The sequence below is a fragment of the Pristis pectinata genome, chromosome 12 (genome assembly GCF_009764475.1).
Source record: "Pristis pectinata isolate sPriPec2 chromosome 12, sPriPec2.1.pri, whole genome shotgun sequence".
Lineage (NCBI taxonomy): Eukaryota > Metazoa > Chordata > Chondrichthyes > Rhinopristiformes > Pristidae > Pristis > Pristis pectinata.
Genome location: NC_067416.1, coordinates 12,975,876 through 12,996,341, shown reverse-complemented (window position 1 = coordinate 12,996,341; position 20,466 = coordinate 12,975,876). Strand labels below are relative to the sequence as shown.

General features: G+C 38.9%; 1 protein-coding gene across 1 annotated transcript in view; it reads right to left on the bottom strand.

Moving 5' to 3' along the window:
* LOC127577012 (rab11 family-interacting protein 2) overlaps positions 1-13,373 on the bottom strand; it is a 55,476-nt gene extending 42,103 nt beyond the window's left edge. The window contains 3 exon segments of the mRNA XM_052027871.1: positions 12,864-13,008; positions 13,011-13,167; positions 13,169-13,373. Of these exon segments, the coding sequence (XP_051883831.1) occupies positions 12,864-13,008; positions 13,011-13,167; positions 13,169-13,213 (347 nt within the window). The 5' untranslated portion in view covers positions 13,214-13,373.
* Positions 13,374-20,466: the final 7,093 nt, after the last annotated feature.

Here is a 20,466-nt window from a genome sequence, read left to right as displayed (position 1 = left end):
ATTACTCAGTTAATTTGGATAATAAGGATTCCAAGAAAAACACAACGATAATTAATTCAATACAGTAGGATGTCGAACAGCTCAATTTTTAAAGAAATATGAAAAGTTGGCCCCATGTTCTACAGATGTATTCACAAGCTTATACTTTGACCACATTTATAAAATACACAAATTTCTGCTGCAACACAGGGTGCAAATGTGTTTAAAAACACTATAATAGTCTACGACCATTTCTCTCTTTGAAACCATATCTTAGTTTTTGAAGTGTTGATTTAACTACATATGGAGGTTCAGTAAGAAAGTAGTGAATTTTGATGGTGCAGCACTTTGTCATGACTTTAAAATGCTGCAAAATTCTTCATTTCCAATGAAACAAGAAAAATGTTGGGTGGGGAACGAGAAGAATTTTGGTACCATTACTACACATTTTAGGTCTGATGAAATTTAAAGATAATCTGATGTTACAGTGACTGTAAAAAAAAAGGTCCTGTTTGAGATCAGGTGGTAGTTAATACTTCTTGATAAATTAACAAATACTTAAAAGAAAGTGAAACTGTTATACAAAACTTATGATTAATGGATAATGTACCAAGGCAGTTACTTTTTGTACTAAATTTTCAAGGGTCTATAAAATCGAAGAGAATCTCAAGTTTAATAATTTTCTGTTTTCTTTTGGTGAAACTGTATACACATAGACTTTTCACATATAGATGTCAGGATACACTAGCCATAAAGGAGAGCTTTAAAGACTCTTCTGCTTTTATCCACACTCTGGATAGTAACTAGGAGCAGCAACCATGGTTGTTTCTTCACTTTTCTTGGCAGGAGCAAGGAACCCCATTTACTGCTTTGGCCGAGAACAATTAAGTCGTAGCAAACTAGATGTCAAACCTGGAATTCCTTGCTTGGATGACTTTGTGGTGTTTCATCTGGTGGATTAATTATTAGGCTATTATCTCATAATTACCTCACAGAGTTTACTATGACATATGAAGTGACGGAGTAACGTATATTAGACTCCCCAAGCTTCTCATTCCAAATCATGAAGCTACAGGAAGTGTGAAATAGAAGTCGAGTGTCTTCTTTGAGTACAAGACAGAATTTCACAAAGGCGGCACCTGCGCTGAGTCTGAAAAAGCAACCCAGAGTTTCCTGTTGCTTACCACTAATCCTCCATCCCACCCTGGCTTCTGCCTGCGGCCTCCTATACTGTTACAACGAGGCCCAACATAAGCTTGAAGTACACCTTTTCTCTAGTCTTGGAACCTTGCAGACTCTATATTGAATTCTCCAACATTAGGTTACTTGCACTTTTTGTCTGTATCAGAACAGGCCATTTCTGCCTCAAGTCATCCATTAGTGATTTTGGCACAGTTTCTCTCTATTAGTATAGACCAACCCGAGAGGCATACCTCACAGTCTTGCTATTACAACACCAAAGCAGCACAATTATCTTCTAACTGCTTTATTAACCCATTTGATCTGATCACATCCTACTACAGATATCCCCTCAGTCCCATCCATCTCTCCCACCATGTTCTCTGCAACTTAAAAGTTAACTTTTTAAAAATTCTTTGTGTGCTGACAAAGGGTCGCCAACCTGAAACTGAGGTTTCTCTTTCCACAAATGCTGCCTGACCGACCAAGCGTTTCCAGCATTTTCTGTTTTGATTTTCATTTTGTCTACAACAATTAATATCTACTGAAGAATATAGATTTTTTTTTTAAAAAATCAAATTTGCAGGAGATTGATGAAAATTAACAAGGTTAGGAATAAAGCAAGCACTGTGAAAAAATTGAATATTAAATATCAGGGGTATTGTTATTAGGCAGTCTTAATATATTTTAACATTCAAATGTATTTTTATCATTTTCTATTAACCATACAGTTTTGCTGTTCTAATCTACCTCATCATATTGGTCAACAGTTCATTGTGAAACATTAAGCATTCTTTGCAAATATGCATCTGGCAAGGTTTACAAGCTTAAAGAGTTTCAATTCAAACTATCTGGGGGCCAGGCAACTGTGTCTACTTCACAATAATTTCAACCATTATAAAAGTAGATGTTAAATTTGGTTTTCCAAAACACTAAGAGATCATAAATAGCAGAAGTCAAATGCTATGCTATTCAGCCAGTATTGCCCAAATTTAGTTTACCAAAAGCCAATTTAAGATTGAAAAAAAAAACAGATGATCCATGGTAATGACATTTTAAAATCCAATAGCAATTGTAAAATGGTATTTATTATTTCAAATTCAAAGTCTATTGAAAAGAAGTCTACATTATACCCTAATGCAAAAAAGCAACTCTTTTCAGCAAAATGTTTAAATAGAGGAACTGATATTTAAAAATCTTAACTGGATCATTGCAATTTTATATTAACATCAAAAATTTCACAAATCTTTAAAAATCATCACAACAGCATATTATTTTAATACTCAAAATAAACTTTAAAAATTGATTCCTCTACTAATTTCCAACATTCTTGTTTATTGCTGTAGAAATGGGTAGAATGAAGATCATATGCATCAGTATAACAAATAAAAATATGATCACAGCTTCCCACTAGTTATTCCACAACAGCAGTTCCTACTGAAATTTATTTTCTTCCGCCCAAATGCAACCTTAAAAGAAAATCATGTTAAAAACAGCAGTGACGTCAAATGTACATCGAGATCATGAATTCACAAACCCTGAGCAAGTTCAACAAAAAAAAAGTCCAGTTAAAGATAGAAAGCTCCATGAAAAAAAAGATAAATTCCAGGCACATGGAATAGGGTAGGTTTACAGAAACTTACTGGGCACATTTCCAACAGGACATTTTAGTTGTGGTGCAACAAATCTCAGCTAGATCACACCAGGGGAAGTAGAACACAAATCAACCGCTTGTAGAAACCAGCTAAGAAACAAATAAAAACTCAGCAACAAGGCTGTCCAGATAATGACCTAATATTAACAATATGATTGTTACTAGTGTAAATGTAAGTGAGATCAGCATAGCTATCCAAACCAGTGAATTATACTTTTGAATGAACTCGTATACCTTTTCCTGAAAGCAAAACAGGAAAAGTTTATGAAGAAGGTGAAAAAGACAAGAAACTCCCAATGGATATAATAGGTCTATTCAAAACAGAACTTTAAGCTCAGACCCAAATTTTCCAAGCACTCAACTGAATTCCGATTGTCATTTCAATTTATCAGTTATGATATTGCATATAGCAGGTGACATGAAAAAGTGGTAATTAAATTACAAAAAAAACTTTGTGGTAGCTGATTATTTTCCAAATATATAGCCTACCTGTAAAAGCAATACAATGCTTAGTAATAACACATTTGGAACTAGTTGCATTATTGCACCTATTCACTTTGCAGCACAAGTCATTTTTCTAGATTTAAATTCTTTCAATCATCCCAACTTTCATTTCCAGTGATTTCTAACCAGCATGAAGTGAATGTAATCACATATTCAAGGGTTACTTCAGGTTCAATATGTTAATTTTCCTATATGAGGTTATCTGGAAAGTAGCCAAATAGAAAGGGGCCCCATAATCTTAACTTACTGTATTCCCCTGCTTTTAATATTGATGTAGTTCAAGATATTTGGCAGTAGTACAACCTAAAATAGGGTATAGTTACAGAACAGCCAATACTTTGGAAACTCCTGGACTTCAATTCTAAACTGTAACAGTAGATCCTTTAAAAATTATGTTTCGATGCACTGTTTGTGGTTCCTTAAGAGAACTTCTATGAAACATTTCTGTTTTTAACCCGTTTTCCCCAACTCGAGTTGCTGAAGAATACACGAGATTTCAAAGAAATGTAGTGTGTTATAATGCATGTTTAAACTACTGCATTTACTGTTCAGTGGACTAATGCAGAATTTGCCAAATTTTGGCTGAAATCTCTGCCTAGCACACTAGAGCACCACTTATAAGATCACATTAAGGTTGTTTTGTTTATTTTCCCTTGGAAAAACAAGTGACCATTATTTGTAATTGCAATCAAACAGAACTAAGGGACAATATTAAATTAGGTCAAATTTGTAAGAAAGGTGCATAAGATTCAATTAGGATTTTAGTTTGAAGTGAACGTTGTTACTTAAACAGAGAAATCTGGACAAAACACCAGAATTCACAGTGCAATTCTTACTTCCAATAATTGGAAAGGGCAGAAGAGGTGGCAAGTCACAAAATCTCAGCTGATATCAAACAGATTGTAGGAGGAAGTTATGGAGAATTCTGCAGAAAATTCTGACTGACTATATAGTAAGCAATGACTAACTCTGTCACTTGAGCTTTTAAAATCCTGCCATCTACATTGGAAGGGGTAATGAAGGAGGGGGTGTGGGAATTGAAGAGAATTTCTTATGCTTGTCAATTGTAACAAAATGACCTCCTTCACCAATGTCTGGTGATTCTGGACATTGTCGTAACTTAGAGGACAGAGGACAATCTGATACTATACTTCTGCTAATTTCCTTCTTCCACATGGATAAACTTCCATCCCTGGGGCATCTTGAGCTCTATTCTCATCTGTCCAATAACCCATAATATATTTTAAAAAAAAAATCACCCTCACTATTTCTGAGTACCTGTTGCACTCTACCATGAGTCTATCCTTGGGCTCTTTCCCACTTCTCATCTACATACTCCCCCCCTCAGCGAAACACAACAGCTTCCATCTGGATAATGACAACCCCATTCTGTCACCATTAGTTCTATACTTCTCCACTATCACTGAACTACTAGTCTCCACCATCCCTAAACTATTAGGCTGCTTGTCTTCTATCCCCTTCAAAAACTGCACCCTCCAGCCACGAACTACACCCTCGGCACCTGTAAAAAACCCAACCAGATTATTCACAACGTTAATATCGTATTTGACCAGAGATGAAATTGAATCAATGTGCATCAACTGTTTATTTTGAACTCCATAATATTAGTCAATTGTACCTCAAAACTGTTCAGCTGCATTATCCACACCCTTGATGCCACTAGACTTGTTTATTTCAGCTTGAGATCACACAAAATTCTGTTCTCATTTCCAAACTTGAACCAACATCTTTTCATCCATCAGTTCGGTGCTCACTGACCCATGTTGGCTTCATATTTTAAAAAGCTCTCATGCTAATTTTCAAATAACTGGGCCTTCACCTCTTCTCATCTGTTGCTCTGGAAGAATGCAACCTTCTGAAATGACGGCATTTCTCCAGCTCTGGTTTCTCGCATCCAATTTCAATTATTCAACAGTTTTTGCACACACTGAAGGCCCAGAAATTCCCTCCATATTTCACTTTGCTTTTGCTCCATTAGATCTATTATTTTGACCACAAACTTGGTTACCTCCCCACCACCCTCAATATTTGCTTATGTAACTCTGCCAAATTGTGTATGACAACAGTCCAGATGCATAATTCAGGATTTGTTTCTAAAACCACATTAAAGATGCTACACAAGTACAAATTCCTGTTTCACATATGCACATGCTTACGAGTGGAAGAATGCACAGATTCCTTAAGTCCAGACCCGAAATATTGACTGTTTTTCTCCACAGATGCTGCCTGACCTGCTGAGTTCCTCCAGCATCTTGCTGTTTTTTTCATACTAAATTAATTTTTTTGTATTGAAATAAAAGTAGCAACAGAGATAGTACAAGTATTAATTTCCAATTTTAATTCAGATTTCAATATTTCAGCAACTTCATTTTGCAACAAATGTTGCAGTTTTATAAAATTCCGGTTTGGCTGCATCTGCAGTATTGCATTCAATTTTGGTCATCCCATTGTAGGAAGGACGTGGCGGCAAAGATAGGTTGGACAAACCAAGATTATTTTCAGAATCAGAATCAATCATCACCGACTTGTGTATCGTGAAATTTGTTGTTTTGCAGCAGTAGTACAGTGCAAAGATACAAAATTACAGAAATAAATAAATAAATAGTTCAAAAAAAAACAAGGTAATGTTCATGGGTTTCATGAAAGGGAGACCTGATAGAAGTTTATAAAATGATGAGAGGTGAGAGATAGAGCAGACAGCTGGTATCTTTTCTCCCCTCCTCAGTGTCAAAATGTTTAATACTAGAGTACAAGCATTTAAGGTGATTAAGATCTTTATTAGTCACATGTACATCAAAACACACATCTTTGTGAAATGCATCTTTATGAAATGCATCTTTGTGTAGAGTATTCTGGGGGTAACCTGCAAGTGTCACCATGCTTCCGGCACCAACATAGCACGCCCACAACTCCCTGACCTGTATATCTTTGGAACGTGGGAGGAAACCAGAGCACCTGGAGGAAACCACGCAGTCATGGGGAGAACTTACCAACTCCTTACAAATAGCGGCTGGAATTGAACCCGGGTCTCTAGCACTTTAAAAGCATTATGCTAACTGCTACACTACCATGAGAGGGGGAAAGTTCAAAGATGTGTGGGGCAAGGTTCTTTTTAAAAGCACAGTGGTGGGTAACTGGAATACACCGCCAGGCAGATACAATAGAGGTGTTTAAGAGGCTCTTAGAAAGGCACATTAATATACAGAGAATGGAGGGATATGGTCCATGTGTAGGTAGAAGTGATTACGGGTCACTAGCTTAATTAGTTCAGCATGACATAGTGGGTCAAAGCACCTGTTCCTCTGCTGTATTGTTCTATGTTCTTGTGGAAGCTTATGTACACCTCAAATTCAACTACAATATTCTTCTCCCCCTTTGCCTCATGTAGAATAGTGCATAGATTTTACCAAATGGCTTTATTTGTGTCAACTTGACCCAGCATGGATCTTTTCTATGCCTTTTTACCCGAACTTGGGACATACTTCCTGATCAAAAATTACATTATCAGGGAAATAGAATTTAAATTATCTTTCTATCAGCAAGCAACTATGACCATAATAACCCATTACTGAACAGTTGAAATTAGATTTTTTGTCCCAAATGAAAGCTATCACTTTGCAGATAACATGGGTACCATAGAACAATACAGCACAATACAGGCCCTTCGGCCCACCATGTTGTGCCGACCTTCAAACCACACCTAAGACTATCTAACCCCTTCCTCCCACATATCCCTCTATTTTAAATTCCTCCATATGCTTATCTAACAATCTCTTGAACTTGACTGACATATCAGCCTCCACCACCACCCCCGGCAGTGCATTCCATGCACCAACCACTCTCTGGGTGAAAAACCTCCCTCTGACATCTCCCTTGAACTTCCCACCCATTACCTTAAAGCCATGCCGTCTTGTATTGAGCATTGGTGCCCTGGGAAAGAGGCGCTGGCTGTCCACTCTATCTATTCCTCTTAATATCTTGTATACCTCTATCATGTCTCCTCTCATCCTCCTTCTCTCCAATGAGTAAAGCCCTAGATCTTTTAGTCTCTCCTCATAATCCATACACTCTAATGCAGGCAGCATCCTGGTAAATCTCTGCACCCTTTCCAACGCCTCCACATACTTCCTATAATGAGGTGACCAGAATTGGACACAGTACTCTCAGTGTGGTCTAACCAGAGTTTTGTAAAGCTGCATCATTACTTTGCGGCTCTGAAACTCGATCCCATGACTTATGAAAGCTAATATCCCATAAGTTGTCTTAACTACCCTATCCACCTGTGAGGCAACTTTCAGTGATCTGTGGATATGAACCCCAAGATCCCTCTGCTCCTCCACACTGCCCAGAATCCTGCCATTAACCTTGTACTCCACTTTGGAGTATGTCCTTCCAAAGTGTACCACCTCACACTTCTCCAGATCGAACTCCATCTGCCACTTCTCAGCCCAGCTCTGCATCCTATCAATATCCCTCTGTAAGCTTCGACAGCCCTCCACACTATCCACAACACCACCGATCTTCGTGTCATCTGCAAACTTGCTAACCCACCCTTCCACCCCCTCATCTGTCATTAATAAATATCACAAAAAGTAGAGGTCCCAGAACTGATCCCTGTGGGATGCCACTAGTCATAGCCCTCCAATCCAAATGCACTCTCTCCACCACAACCCTCTGCTTTCTACAGGCAAGCCAATTCTGAATCCATACGGCCAAGCCTCCCTGGGTCCCTTGGACTCTGACCTTCTGGAACCTTGTCAAATGCCTTACTAAAATCCATGTAGACCACATCTACTGCACTACCCTCATCAATCTGTCTGGTCATCTCCTCAAAGAACCCTATCACGCTTGTGAGGCAAGATCTTCCCTTCACAAAGCCATGCTGGCTGTCCCTAATCAGTCCACGATTCTCTAAATGCTCATAGATCCTCTCTCTTAGAATCCTTTCTAACAGCTTACCCACCACAGATGTAAGGCTCACTGGTCTGTAATTCCCTGGACTATCCCTACTACCTTTTTTGAATAAGGGGACAACATTCGCCACCCTCCAATACCATCCCCGTGGACAACGAGGACTCAAAGATCCTAGCCAACGGTTCAGCAATCTCCTCCCTCGCCTCACGTAGCAGCCTAGGGAATATTCTGTCAGGCCCCGGGGACTTGTCTGTCCTAATATTTTCTAACAGCTCCAACACATCCTCTCTCTTGATATCTACATGCTCTAGAACATTACCCTTACCAACACTGTCCTCAGCGTCATCAAGACCCCTCTCCTTGGTGAATACTGAAGAGAAGTATTCATTAAGAACCTCACCCACTTCCACAGCTTCCAGGCACATCTTCCCACCTTTGTCTTTAATCGGACCTACCTTTACTCTAGCCATCCTTCTGCTCTTTACGTACAAGAAAAAAGCCTTAGGATTCTCCTTAACCCTAATTGCCAAATCCTTTTCATGTCCCCTTCTCGCTCTCCTCAGCCCCTTTTTAAGTTCCTTCCTTGCTACTCTATATTCCTCATGAGCCCTATTTGATCCTTGCTGCTTACACCTTATGTATGCTGCCTTCTTCTTCCTAACTAGTTGTTCCACCTCTCGTCACCCACAGTTCCTTCACCCTGCTATTCCTTCTCTGCCTCACTGGGACAAATTTATCCCTAACATCCTGCAAGCGATCCCTGAACATCGACCACATCCCCATAGTACATTTCCTTACAACTTACAAATGATCTCCTCTCCTTGGGTACAATCACTACTCCCAACCTCCTTCAACTTATTATCACATCATTCTTTAAATAAAAAGCCTCCCCAGTACCTACAAAGTACAGTAAAACTCCGATAATCCGGTTTACTCAGGATTTGTGGTGCTGGACAGGCCAATTTTCTGGATGATTGAATATTATTTCTATTCATACCTCACATTTCTTTTTTTTATTACATAGAATGATAATACATTTTGTACTGAACCAGATGAGGGGAAGGGGAGTACAGTAACTAGTGCCTCAGGTGAGTGAAAACAGAGTGCAGGAACTAGGGCAAGTGGAAAGAGTGTGTGGGAACTGAGACTCTGGTGGGTTAGAAACTGTGCGGCAAACATTACCTGGTGAGCCAGATGCTGAACCATCAGGATTTCCAAATACTTAGATAGCAGATTATCAGAGTTTTACTATAACTTACACCCAACCTCTTATCTGTACCAGTTTGGCTCAGTTGGCAGCACTCATATCCAAATTTGTGGATAATGGGTTCAATTTCCACTCCAAATGCTTCAGCACCGTAGTGCCATGCTGAACCAGTGCTCTTGGAAGTACAACCCTTCTGATGATGTATCTAGTCTCTCATGTAAAATAACACTATTTCGTAGAACAGGATAGTTCTCATTGGTCCTAACCAGATCTCTAGTTAGTGCTGTGGGAGCAAATTACGTGGCCATTATCACATTGCTGCTTGTGGAACTATGTTGTGCAATAAATTGGCTGCTGTGCTACCTTATATCAGAGATTACACTTCAAAATACTTGAAGTTGTACAGCACTTTGGAACAAGTGACAGAGAAAATAGTGCTTTTTCCCTTTGCATCTTCCTTTGACCTCAATGCCCTATAAACACCATCCTCTTTCAACATTTCTCTGCTATCCAGCTCATTGTGGCTGCACTTAACTGACCAGGGCGAGAACATTTCTACCAATAGCTTCCCTTGACTCGCTTAACATTATCTTGGAAACCCTCAAATATTGATTCTTAGCTCCTTCCTGTACATTACTTTCATTATGCCTTTTGATAATACCTTTCACAAATATTAGAACCACTCCCAAACATTTCACTGGTTCAATGTTAACAGAATGCTTGCGTGACATCCAGTGATGGACAAGCTTCAATTTCCCCCCAGAGAAAAACACTGGAAAAACTAAAGAGATCATTTTCAGTGCCTGCCAAAAATGAAATGCACTTCCCAGAGAATCTCAGACTGAACAAGACTGTTCTCAAACTCAGCATTTTATTTGAACTTGAAAGCATTAATGTTCTCCACGTCCAGACCCAAACATTCCAATGTTCTCTTGTCCATGGTCTGTGTACTTCAGCACATTTAAAATTCTGCTGCTCATAATTTTTCTTGCATCATCACCCACGGCACCCATAACTCATATACATCGACTCCGGGTTCCCAAACTTCAAATCTATCATCACCGTCAAATGCTTTGTCTCATTCCTTCCTAAAACTTTAAACACCTTCAAGGAGGTTGGCCTGGGAGAGGACACTGAAACTGTGTATATTTCCAAAGGATTTTGTGGAGACAGCGTTGGTGGTATCTTTCTAGTGCCTTGATATACCTGCTGTAAGTGGTCTAGGTCTCAGAAGCATACAGGAGGGCAGGGACTGTTGAGCAGGAGGTTTGTGGAGGTCTGAGGTCTTGATCTTCAATCACCTTTTCCCCTCAAATCAATGTTGGCACACTGCAGATGATGGTGTACTTGAACTCTGATGTCTGCCTCTAGAGATACAAGCAGCAGTCCACATTTTCCACAGTTTCAAAGAAAAGAGAAATCTGACTGTAGTAACTATGGAGGGGTTTCTCTGCTGAATCCCACAGGGAGAGTCATCATGTGGGTCTTCTTTAAAACATTTTCTGCCAGAAAACTCCTCAAATTTGGATGACCACAGAAATGAATCTGTATGATGGCATTGAAGCCGTAATTCTAACAAAAAGGTTGAAAACCACTATGTCAGAAATGGTGAGATTACGAAGGCTCAGAAATGGTGCAGAAGGGAATGCTTTCTTTAAAAGAAAGAGGTAACAAAAGAAAGCAACTGTGGCAATTACGTTCCATCTTCTTTCTTCTGACAAAGAAACAGAACTTGTTCTAATTACATCTGTTCCCTGGGTGGTTCAGAATTGAGGACAACACCAAAAGTAATAACAAATTCACTCTCCATTTACTGTCTTTTCTCACCCAAAAGGACAATGAAAACGAAACTTACAAGTTTTCATAGAACATAGAACAATTACAGCACAATTCAGGCCTTTTGGCCCACAAAGCTGTGCCAAACATGTCCCTACCCTAGAAATTACTAGGCTTACCCATAGCCCTCTATTTTACTCAGCTCCATATACCTACCTAACAGTCTCTTGAAAGACCCTATCGTATCAACCTCCACCACCATTTCCGGCAGCCCATTCCACGCACTCACCACTCTCTGAGTAAAAAACTTACCCCTGACATCTCCTCTATACCTACTCCCCAGCACCTTAAACCTATGTCCTCTTGTGGCCACCAGTTCAGCCCTGGGGAAAAGCCTCTGACTATCTACCCTACCAATACCTCTCATCATCTTATACACCTCTATCAGGTCCCCCCTCATCCTCTGTCTCTCCAAGGAGAAAAGGCCAAGTTCCCTCAACCTGCTTTCATAAGGCATGCTCCACATTCCAGGTAGCATCCTTGTAAATCTCCTCTGCACCCTCTCCATGGCTTCCACATCTTTCCTGTAGTGAGGCGACCAGAACTGAGCACAGTACTCCAAGTGGGGTCTGACCAGGGACCTATATAGCTGCAACAATACCTCCCGGCTCCTAAATTCAATTCCCCAATTGATGAAGGACAATACACCATATGCCTTCTTAACCACAGAGTCAACCTGCGCCACCACTTTGAGCGTCCTATGGACTCAGACCCCAAGATCCCTCTGATCCACCACACTGGCAGGAGTCCTACCATTAAGACTATATTCCGCCAACATATTTGACCTACCAAAATGAAGAACTTCACACTTATCTGGGTTAATCTGGTCACACTTATCTGGTTTCAGCCCAATAGGAATGCAAAGCTCCATTCTAGTAAAATCAGATTCACAATACTCTGGTGTGATGTCAGGCCTGGATTCATATCTGGGCCAAATTTATTTAACTTCGTTTTTTTGCATGCTTGTACAATTTTATGCAAATACCTGCCACCCCAACATATCCAGTCAAATTGATGTAGGCCAAACAACGTCTTTCCACAAACACAACGGAATAAAGATCATTGATTAATTGGGATGACATGAAAGTCAAATTTACCACTGTCTAAGTTACTCAAATGTTGCAGAATCAGCACAACATAAAAGTAAATCAATTTTTGACCTAAAAAAACTGCAAAGAAATCATGTGTATTTCTAGTGTCAAAGACATAGACAGTTGCTACCCCTAGGATACCATCCCACATCTATGTTCAGTGCCCTTTTACTATTTCTTTACTGCATTGTAGAGAAAAGTTTTTTTAAAGTTAGTTTTATAAAACTTACTGTTAAGCAATTAAAAAAAATCAAGTTTTAGTAAGGATACCATCCTGGCAACCTGCTCCTAATCTTTATCGAGGATGGAATGGTTTTAATTATATGCGCTTTATGCATTATTCAAAATTACACACCATAAACCATATATACTTGATTATTTGTTTAAATTTATGGTTAGTATAGAGTTCGTCTCAAACAGACGTTTAAAAGCACAATTAAAGACACGCTCCCCCACCCCAAAAAAGGAAAAGACTTACTCTTTGTGCCTCCTCGATTTATTTTCAAAAAGTTCATTGAGGCAAATGGCCACCTGCCGAGGAATATTAGTCCAGCCCGACCAGCGAACGGTGCATGACATCAGGTGTAGGGTGTATTTCTCCGGCGTACCTTGCAGCAAGAGACAGGGAACTCAAAGGACACTTCCTCCCTCCATATCGGGGACAAGGTTTTCTCCGCCACCGAAGTCGAATATTTCTCTTTAACCCAGCTGATAATAGTGTATGTATCATTGGTGGCCGCTTTTACCTTGGGGTTCAAATCCCGGGCTTGTAGGACAGTGACATTGGACATGGGTGGGAAACCACGTCTGCGACTGATCGGCCAGCATCCTTGCTGTCGCTCTTTCGTTCAACGCAACCTCTAATTTCTTACGGAGAAAAACACGCCCGGCGAATGCTCAGCCTCTACCACAGTCTGACCGAGTAGGCATTGTATCTCCGACCACCGTCGACACGACAGGCCGAAATCCGAGGAGAAAGCCCAGCGCCCTTCCCCATCTCCCATCTTCTCCACGTCCTGCCGGGCGGAAGCGGCCATGAGGTCAGAGTTTGAAACCCTTCCGTTTCCAATAGCAACGCGCTTGGCTTGTGGCAAACGCGCTTGCTGTGGCAACGCGGTGCATTTGCCTCGTGTGTCACTCACTCCAAGGGCCCGCATTGCTACACCATTCACAGAGGGTGAGCAAGATATTTTTTATATACTGGAGATAAAAGGTGATGTGTGTAGAAATAGATGCGTGTTTGGAAAATTTGTACTACACCTCACCAAGGGAAACTTGGGGCTGCCCCAGATTTTGTTTTGCCTCTTCAGGGAGATTAGTACCACGTAGGGTGAAAAGAAATCTCTTTATGCAGTACATAAGGTATTGGAGCTGAATGAGACAGGGAGAGATAGGCCAGTTGCTCTTCCATGTCCGACGTTTTCATATATAAGGGGAATCCAAATTATTATGATTAATTTTTCTGCTTGATTTCCTATTGTTTGTTTATAATACCTTCTGACCCCCAGATATAAATTGGTCACTAACCCTCCTCTTTACATGGGATTTCTTTCTTCATTGCTATATTTTCATTTAAGGTTTTTATTGCTATAAATTACTAATTGTTCTTCCCTTACAAGAGTTTTCTTGAAGACCATTAGTTATTTTCTTAATTCAATTTGGTTCTACTTTTGGCCTGCTTAAATCTACTACAATTTCTTTTCCATATAATATTAAATTCTTTCCTTGTGTGTGTGTTGATTTGCACATTAGCGCCCATGTCCTTTTCAGTGCCAAACCTTTAGTGTTTGCTCTTACTAATTATAAGAAAAATATCAACTGCAATAACTTTATATGGCACATTTATCGCTGAGATAGCTGGAAATGTTTCACAGACACTCAAGGGAAAACAAAATGTTAAGATGAGTGACCAAAATCTTGGCCAAAGAACTGGATATGAAAGAATGTTCTTAATATAAGAGATAGAAAAGTGGAAGAGCTTAAGGAGGGAATTCCAGAATCTGGAATCGAAGACAACTGAACATACTTTCAAGGCTAGTGTAACATCATCAAAAGATTTAAAACAGGAACAAGAATTTTAAATTAGGGTGCTGTAAACAAATAAAAATCTGGTGTTATGGGCAACCATATTTTGGTGCATGTTAGAAAACAAGTGTTTTAAATGAGATGACACTTACAAAGTGTAGAGGAATTGAGAATGACCAAGAGATCTCTAGAATACTTCAGAGGTGACGATGGAATGGATGAGAATTTCAGCATTGGATGGGCTGAGATAGGATTGGAGGCTGCTTATGTTGTGGAGATGGAAGTCAGTTGACTTTGTTAACTGATGAAATTGAATCTTGTATATTTGGCAATGTTTTAAAGAACATCTGACCTGTGCAAGATGCCAGATATTGGGATGACCAATCTGTTCCCTAGATTTAACTTCTCTCTCCTGAAAAATGTCTGAATCTTATCCAAAGTGTTGGAAACCTTGGGTGTTGTATGTGAGCCAGAGTGAAGCTTCAGGCTACATTTCTAAATAATCACCAGAGCCTCCTACTTCTACTTCTGCCAGATTCTGCCCTGTCTGAAGTCAACTGCTGCTAAATCCCTCAGACAAGTTTTGTTCCCTCTAGACTTGAGGCATTACTCTTGCAAAGTTGCAAGTCATTCTTGGGTGATTTGCCTCATTCTACATGCTATAAACTTTGTCATCCAAAATCTGCATCCTGTATTTCAACTTGCACTGTCCTTTCACCCATCAACTTTGAAATTGCTGCCCTTTACTGCTGACCAGTTAAAATTCTCATTCTTATTTTCTTATCTGTCTATTCAATCTACTTATCGCTGTTGTCTCCCCACTGTCCCAACCCTTCAAGATACCCAGTTTTCTCTAATTCTGGTCTCTTGCTCATGTCTGATTTTAATTTCACCACCATTGACAGCCATGTCTTTAGCTTCCAAACTCTAACTCTGGAATTCCCAACATATATCTTTTCCCCCTTCCCAATTTTTTCAGGCTGCTACTTAAAGTCTAGCTTTCAGAGCAATCAGTTTGTCACCTTGTTTTAATAAAGTTGGATGCTTTTTCTTTGCTACCAAGTTGCGTGGAGAATTTTTGCTTTGTTAAAGGATTTTGGGTAAATGGAAGTTGCTGTTTTTGACTCTTTTCAAAACATGTTATTGTTAATCAGCTAGCCAATTGTAAAATAATCATTACAAAATTGAACCATATATTCTGGGTAGGACTGTCAGCAATGAGCTAATTAGCATCTTCTCAAAAATCAACGATTAGATTTACTCTCAAGATTTGACAGCCAGACATTACTCACTGATCGCACAAATTCCAAGTTTTACACCAGTTCATGCACTATATTCTTTCTTCACTACTAGACTAAAAGCCTGGAATTACCCACCAGATTCTGTTATGGGAATATCGTTATCACAAGTACAAAGCAGTTCAAGAATAGGAATCACTGTTGCTTTCTCAGAAAAAGAATGGAGGGGCAACAAATGTACTCTTGCTGGCATTGTCCATATCCAGAGAATATATAAAAGTGAAAAATGAGCTGTTGTAGAACTCAAAGCGGGTCAGGCAGCATCTGTAGACCGAAATGGACAGTTGATGTCTTGGGTCAAGACCTTTCATCTGCTTGAAGTAGAGCTGTAATCCCTTGACAAGGTTGTGCACAGCACAGGGCCTTGCTAATCATGAAACCTACAAAATGCTTTCACAGCCATTAAAGTCACACCCAGCCTGAAAACATCTTTGGCATTCACATTTATAAACTTTCAAGAATTATTTACAATTAAGCATTGTTTTTTTAAGTTGTCAAAATATTTAAGAGATTTAAAGAAACACTTGCAAACAGTAAACACAATTGAAATCAAAAATTATATCCATTCAAATTAATTGGATTAAATCAAAAAATGTAAATTTCTTGTAGCTTGCCTGTCTTCCTCATGGCTGTTTCTCTCCAATAAATGCAGTTGCTGAATCTGTACCCAGTCTTAACACCAGCATTGGTGTCAAAAAAATGTAGAAATTCATGCTCTTTTGTTAACTTCACAGAATGTGGGTGGATCGGCTGTGGCAATCAGTTGTGCAGAACTTTGGGACTTAATCGTTCTACACACAGCAGTCCTGAATGTTTGCACAGTTAGAGGTAAATGCTAGCAGTTCTGTGCAGAATATTGTATAATGATAGTGGGGTAATTCTTATAACCCTCCCCTCACACAGACTGTGAGTCAGGTGAAACACCTATGCCTGCAGTAATTGTGGATTTAGGCAATTTATAAATATGCAGGATTTCACAACCTCATTTGCCACGATCTAATGATGTTGCCTGTAAGTTTAGGAATAAACCAAAACTTCAGGGACAATCATGGGCATAATTGCTATTTCAGATTTGCAATTTTATGAATGCTTTGACTATTACCTTACAGGCTTTGAGTAGCTTTCCCTTCTGCTGGGATCTCTATTGAAGAAGAGAACAGTTTATTGTTTTAACATGGGAATAAGGGCTATAGATTGGCAAACTCGTTAGCACAGAGTTCAGGAAGGTCCAGATTCAGGACTACCACTCAGAACAAATAAGTCCTAAGGTTCCGCACAATTGATTGCAACTGCCATCCCACATACATTCTGCTATTTAACAATGGAGCATGAACTAATACAATTTTTGACACTGGATCTGAAGTTAGACTGGTGCAGATTCAACAACTACATTCATTGAAGAGAAACAGCTGTGAGGAAGATAGGCAAGTTACAAGAAACTTACATTTTTTAAATTTAATCTAGTGTATTTCGATGGATTTATTCCTGGACGTAACAATAGACAGTGGCTCCCACTATGAAAACACTTTCATTATCAATTCTCATTTCTGCCCCTAATGGTTTCACAGGTGCCAGAAAGTGAATTAGGTACTACTGCACCTGAGGCAGATCAGCATGGTTACCTTGGGTACATGCTCCTATAGTTTGATAAGGCAGCATGGCGGCAGAGATTTCTCATAGAACCATACGTGACAACTATTTGACATGATCTTGAAACGTAATAGAAAGAAATATGTTTCTGGGTACTAGATTCAGGGATACCACGTGATATTTAATGAATGATAGCGGCATAATTCTGCACTGTTTACACAGCTTCATTTCAGAGGTTACATAGACATCCAAGTTGAAAAAGTAGAGCCTGCCTCATAACTAACATGGAATTGAAAATGTTAAAGGTTTTCTTTTATTGGAATGATTGAGGAGACTGTAAATGGTTAGAAAAAAAATATGTACTTGCATTTGCAGAATGCAGGTTCTGGCTGCTGCAGCTTTCTCTGGTTTCTCAAAATTATCAGCTGTATCCAGCAATTGCCCATACCGTCTGAGGTTGCTTTCTACAGGTGCTTCACATGGATAACTTTCAATGGTTATGTGGAGAAAGCAATGACCAATGTTGGGGAAATATTGGCAAGATATTCTTAATACATCAAGGCATTGAAACCCCTGCTTGAGCATACCTAAGTTGATGCCAGTAATACACATGATGGAGGCATGTGTCTAAGGCAGAGCAGCTGAATGAGTGGTGTTGTACTGGAGCCTAGAATGCCATTGATATTCTTGGTCAGCCAGTATCCAAACTTTAAAATGGATTGAAATAAATAAATGACCCATACCTAGAAAGCTGCTTAGTATAAAATTAACTCTAAAATTAAATTTTGATTGAAATTAAAATCTGACTGGATTCTGAACTGGCCACAGCCAATCCAAAGCTGACTCAAGCCCAGCAATATTTTTGTTTCCAAACTCAAACCTAGCCACCCCCATAAATACAAGAATTCAAACATACTATTGATCTGTTTGAGAAAGAAACACTAATTACTAAGGAGTGCAGTGTAACATTTAAAACAGGCATTTAAGTCCACTAATAAGACTTATCTGTTTGGAAAATTTAGTTTTATCATCGAGCTTTGGGCCTATTTACCAATTACCATAAGTTGAGTTTACCTGGAAGTGCTAAAACAGTTTTAGTTCTCAAATACTAGTTACAAGTAATACTTAGTGGACCATTATCTGGACTCCATGCACCTAATTCTTTTGAAGACCGGTTGATACACAGGGGCAGGCATCAGGACAGTTCATGGACTGAGTTCTTAGATGTGCCGCTGAATTGAGGTTCAACCTGACTTAGCCAACTGTCAAAAGCTTTGAGTGATTTTAACATTAGGAAACATTCAAAAATCAATTTGTTCTTTTTTTAAAAGAAAATAAGAAATCATAAACACAAATTTCAAGCCATTTAGGTAAACTAAAACAATTTAAAGGAATCTAAATTAATTAATATTTACCTTTGTCCCTTTCAGCTGTTCCCTTCCATCAAAATCAATAGAGATGTGGTCTCAATTTCAGGTCTAACCTGATACAGATTGTTCATGCAGATTCTTGAAAATAAGTATTGGGGATTTGCACAATTTTGCACTTCCTCATGCTGAGAAGTCCATTATTAGAATGCTTTAAAAACAAAGTGAATGCCAGAACTTTGGAACTTTCCTGTTTGTGTGCTTTTAGTTATATGAGTAAATGACAATATTTTTCTCCAAAGTCTGGACCATTACATAGATAGGAAATGGTTTTTAATTAACTTTTTAAGCATTGTAAAGTGTTGAATAAAGATTAGAACATAGACACAATTAAAGTGCAAGCTGGAAGGTTAGAAATGTATATTTTAAAAATATTTTAATTTAATTTTAAGAGCTTTTATCCTTTGAAGTATTCATTAAAAAAACTTACAATCCACAAGCATCAGATCAGAGTTTTGGGACCAGATAGTTTACCAAGTAGTAATAGTAAGGTAGAATGCTATTTAAAAGCTCACTTCAGTATCATAGAATTAAGCGTAAGATTTTCTGGACACCTTATAGTAGGACTAGTTGTTAAATAGCTTACATTTACCTTGAGTCAAATAATTTCCTTAGATTTCATGGAAGACTGCTGCAAACAGTGCTGCTTGTGGAGATGGATTGGATCACTGAAAGCAACTTTGAGGTTTCCACCAAGACCTACATGTGCAGAGGTCATGCTTGTTTCTAAACATATACATTTTAAAATAAGCATGCATTCTCAAACATTGCTTTTTTAACATTTTAAACACAAAGGTAATTGTTATATTAAATAGTTGTTTTTTTCCAATATTGTGGTAGGGGGTTGAACTCAAGCAGAGCAGCTGAATGGACAAAAGAATGAAACTGCTAAGATTTCTGGGGTCTGATTGGCCATCAGCCCTTTTCCTGGGGGTCAGACTTTTTGATACCCAACTCGATCCAAGTGTGGCAAATATAGTTGAATCCTTTCATGTGCTACCTACATTCTCCTGCCTTTTTCTGGGAGCCCTATCACATCCCATAGGACTTAAGCCTTAGTGTGTTTGCTTATGAAGTTTGTTCCAACCCTAACCTGAGGACATTTAATTCTTTTAATGCCTAACCCAAGCTGAACCTGACATATATATTCAAGTCCCTTTAGGTTCAGATCAGGTAGCCAGGCTCTAAACAGCAGTAGTTTCTTTGTTATTACTGCCACAAGAATCTGAGCCATTGAATGTGAAAGAAAATAATAATAAAAGCATTATAAGACTATGTTATCTTTCTTGCAGGTGCCTTCAGCTTTATACTGGGTATTAACTGCAGGCAGGAACAATATTGACTGCAATGGCAGCTCAGCAGTAAATGACCTGAGGTCCTAAAAAGCAACATATAATTGTAAAAATTCAGCAATAATTCAGACAGAGTGGAATGCATCAGTTCTTTCACCTTTTTTTGTAAGGCCTTGTCTGAAAGCCAAAGTAAGTTGCTCAACTACAATAGGCAAGTATCAATTATAAGTATTCCTGAAACTCATAATAATTGGGAGTCCAGCATTCAGTGTTTGAATGATAAGGACAGCCTGCACTGTCTACAATAGCTTTAAACAGAGCGCAGACACAAATGGTGAAAACAAGTAAGTGGAATAGTGCTTTAAAGAACATCAGGTAAATTCAAACAAAATTTGTACTTCTGCAAAGCTGGAGAATAATAGTCAGATCTTTGCTGAAGTGGCTGAATT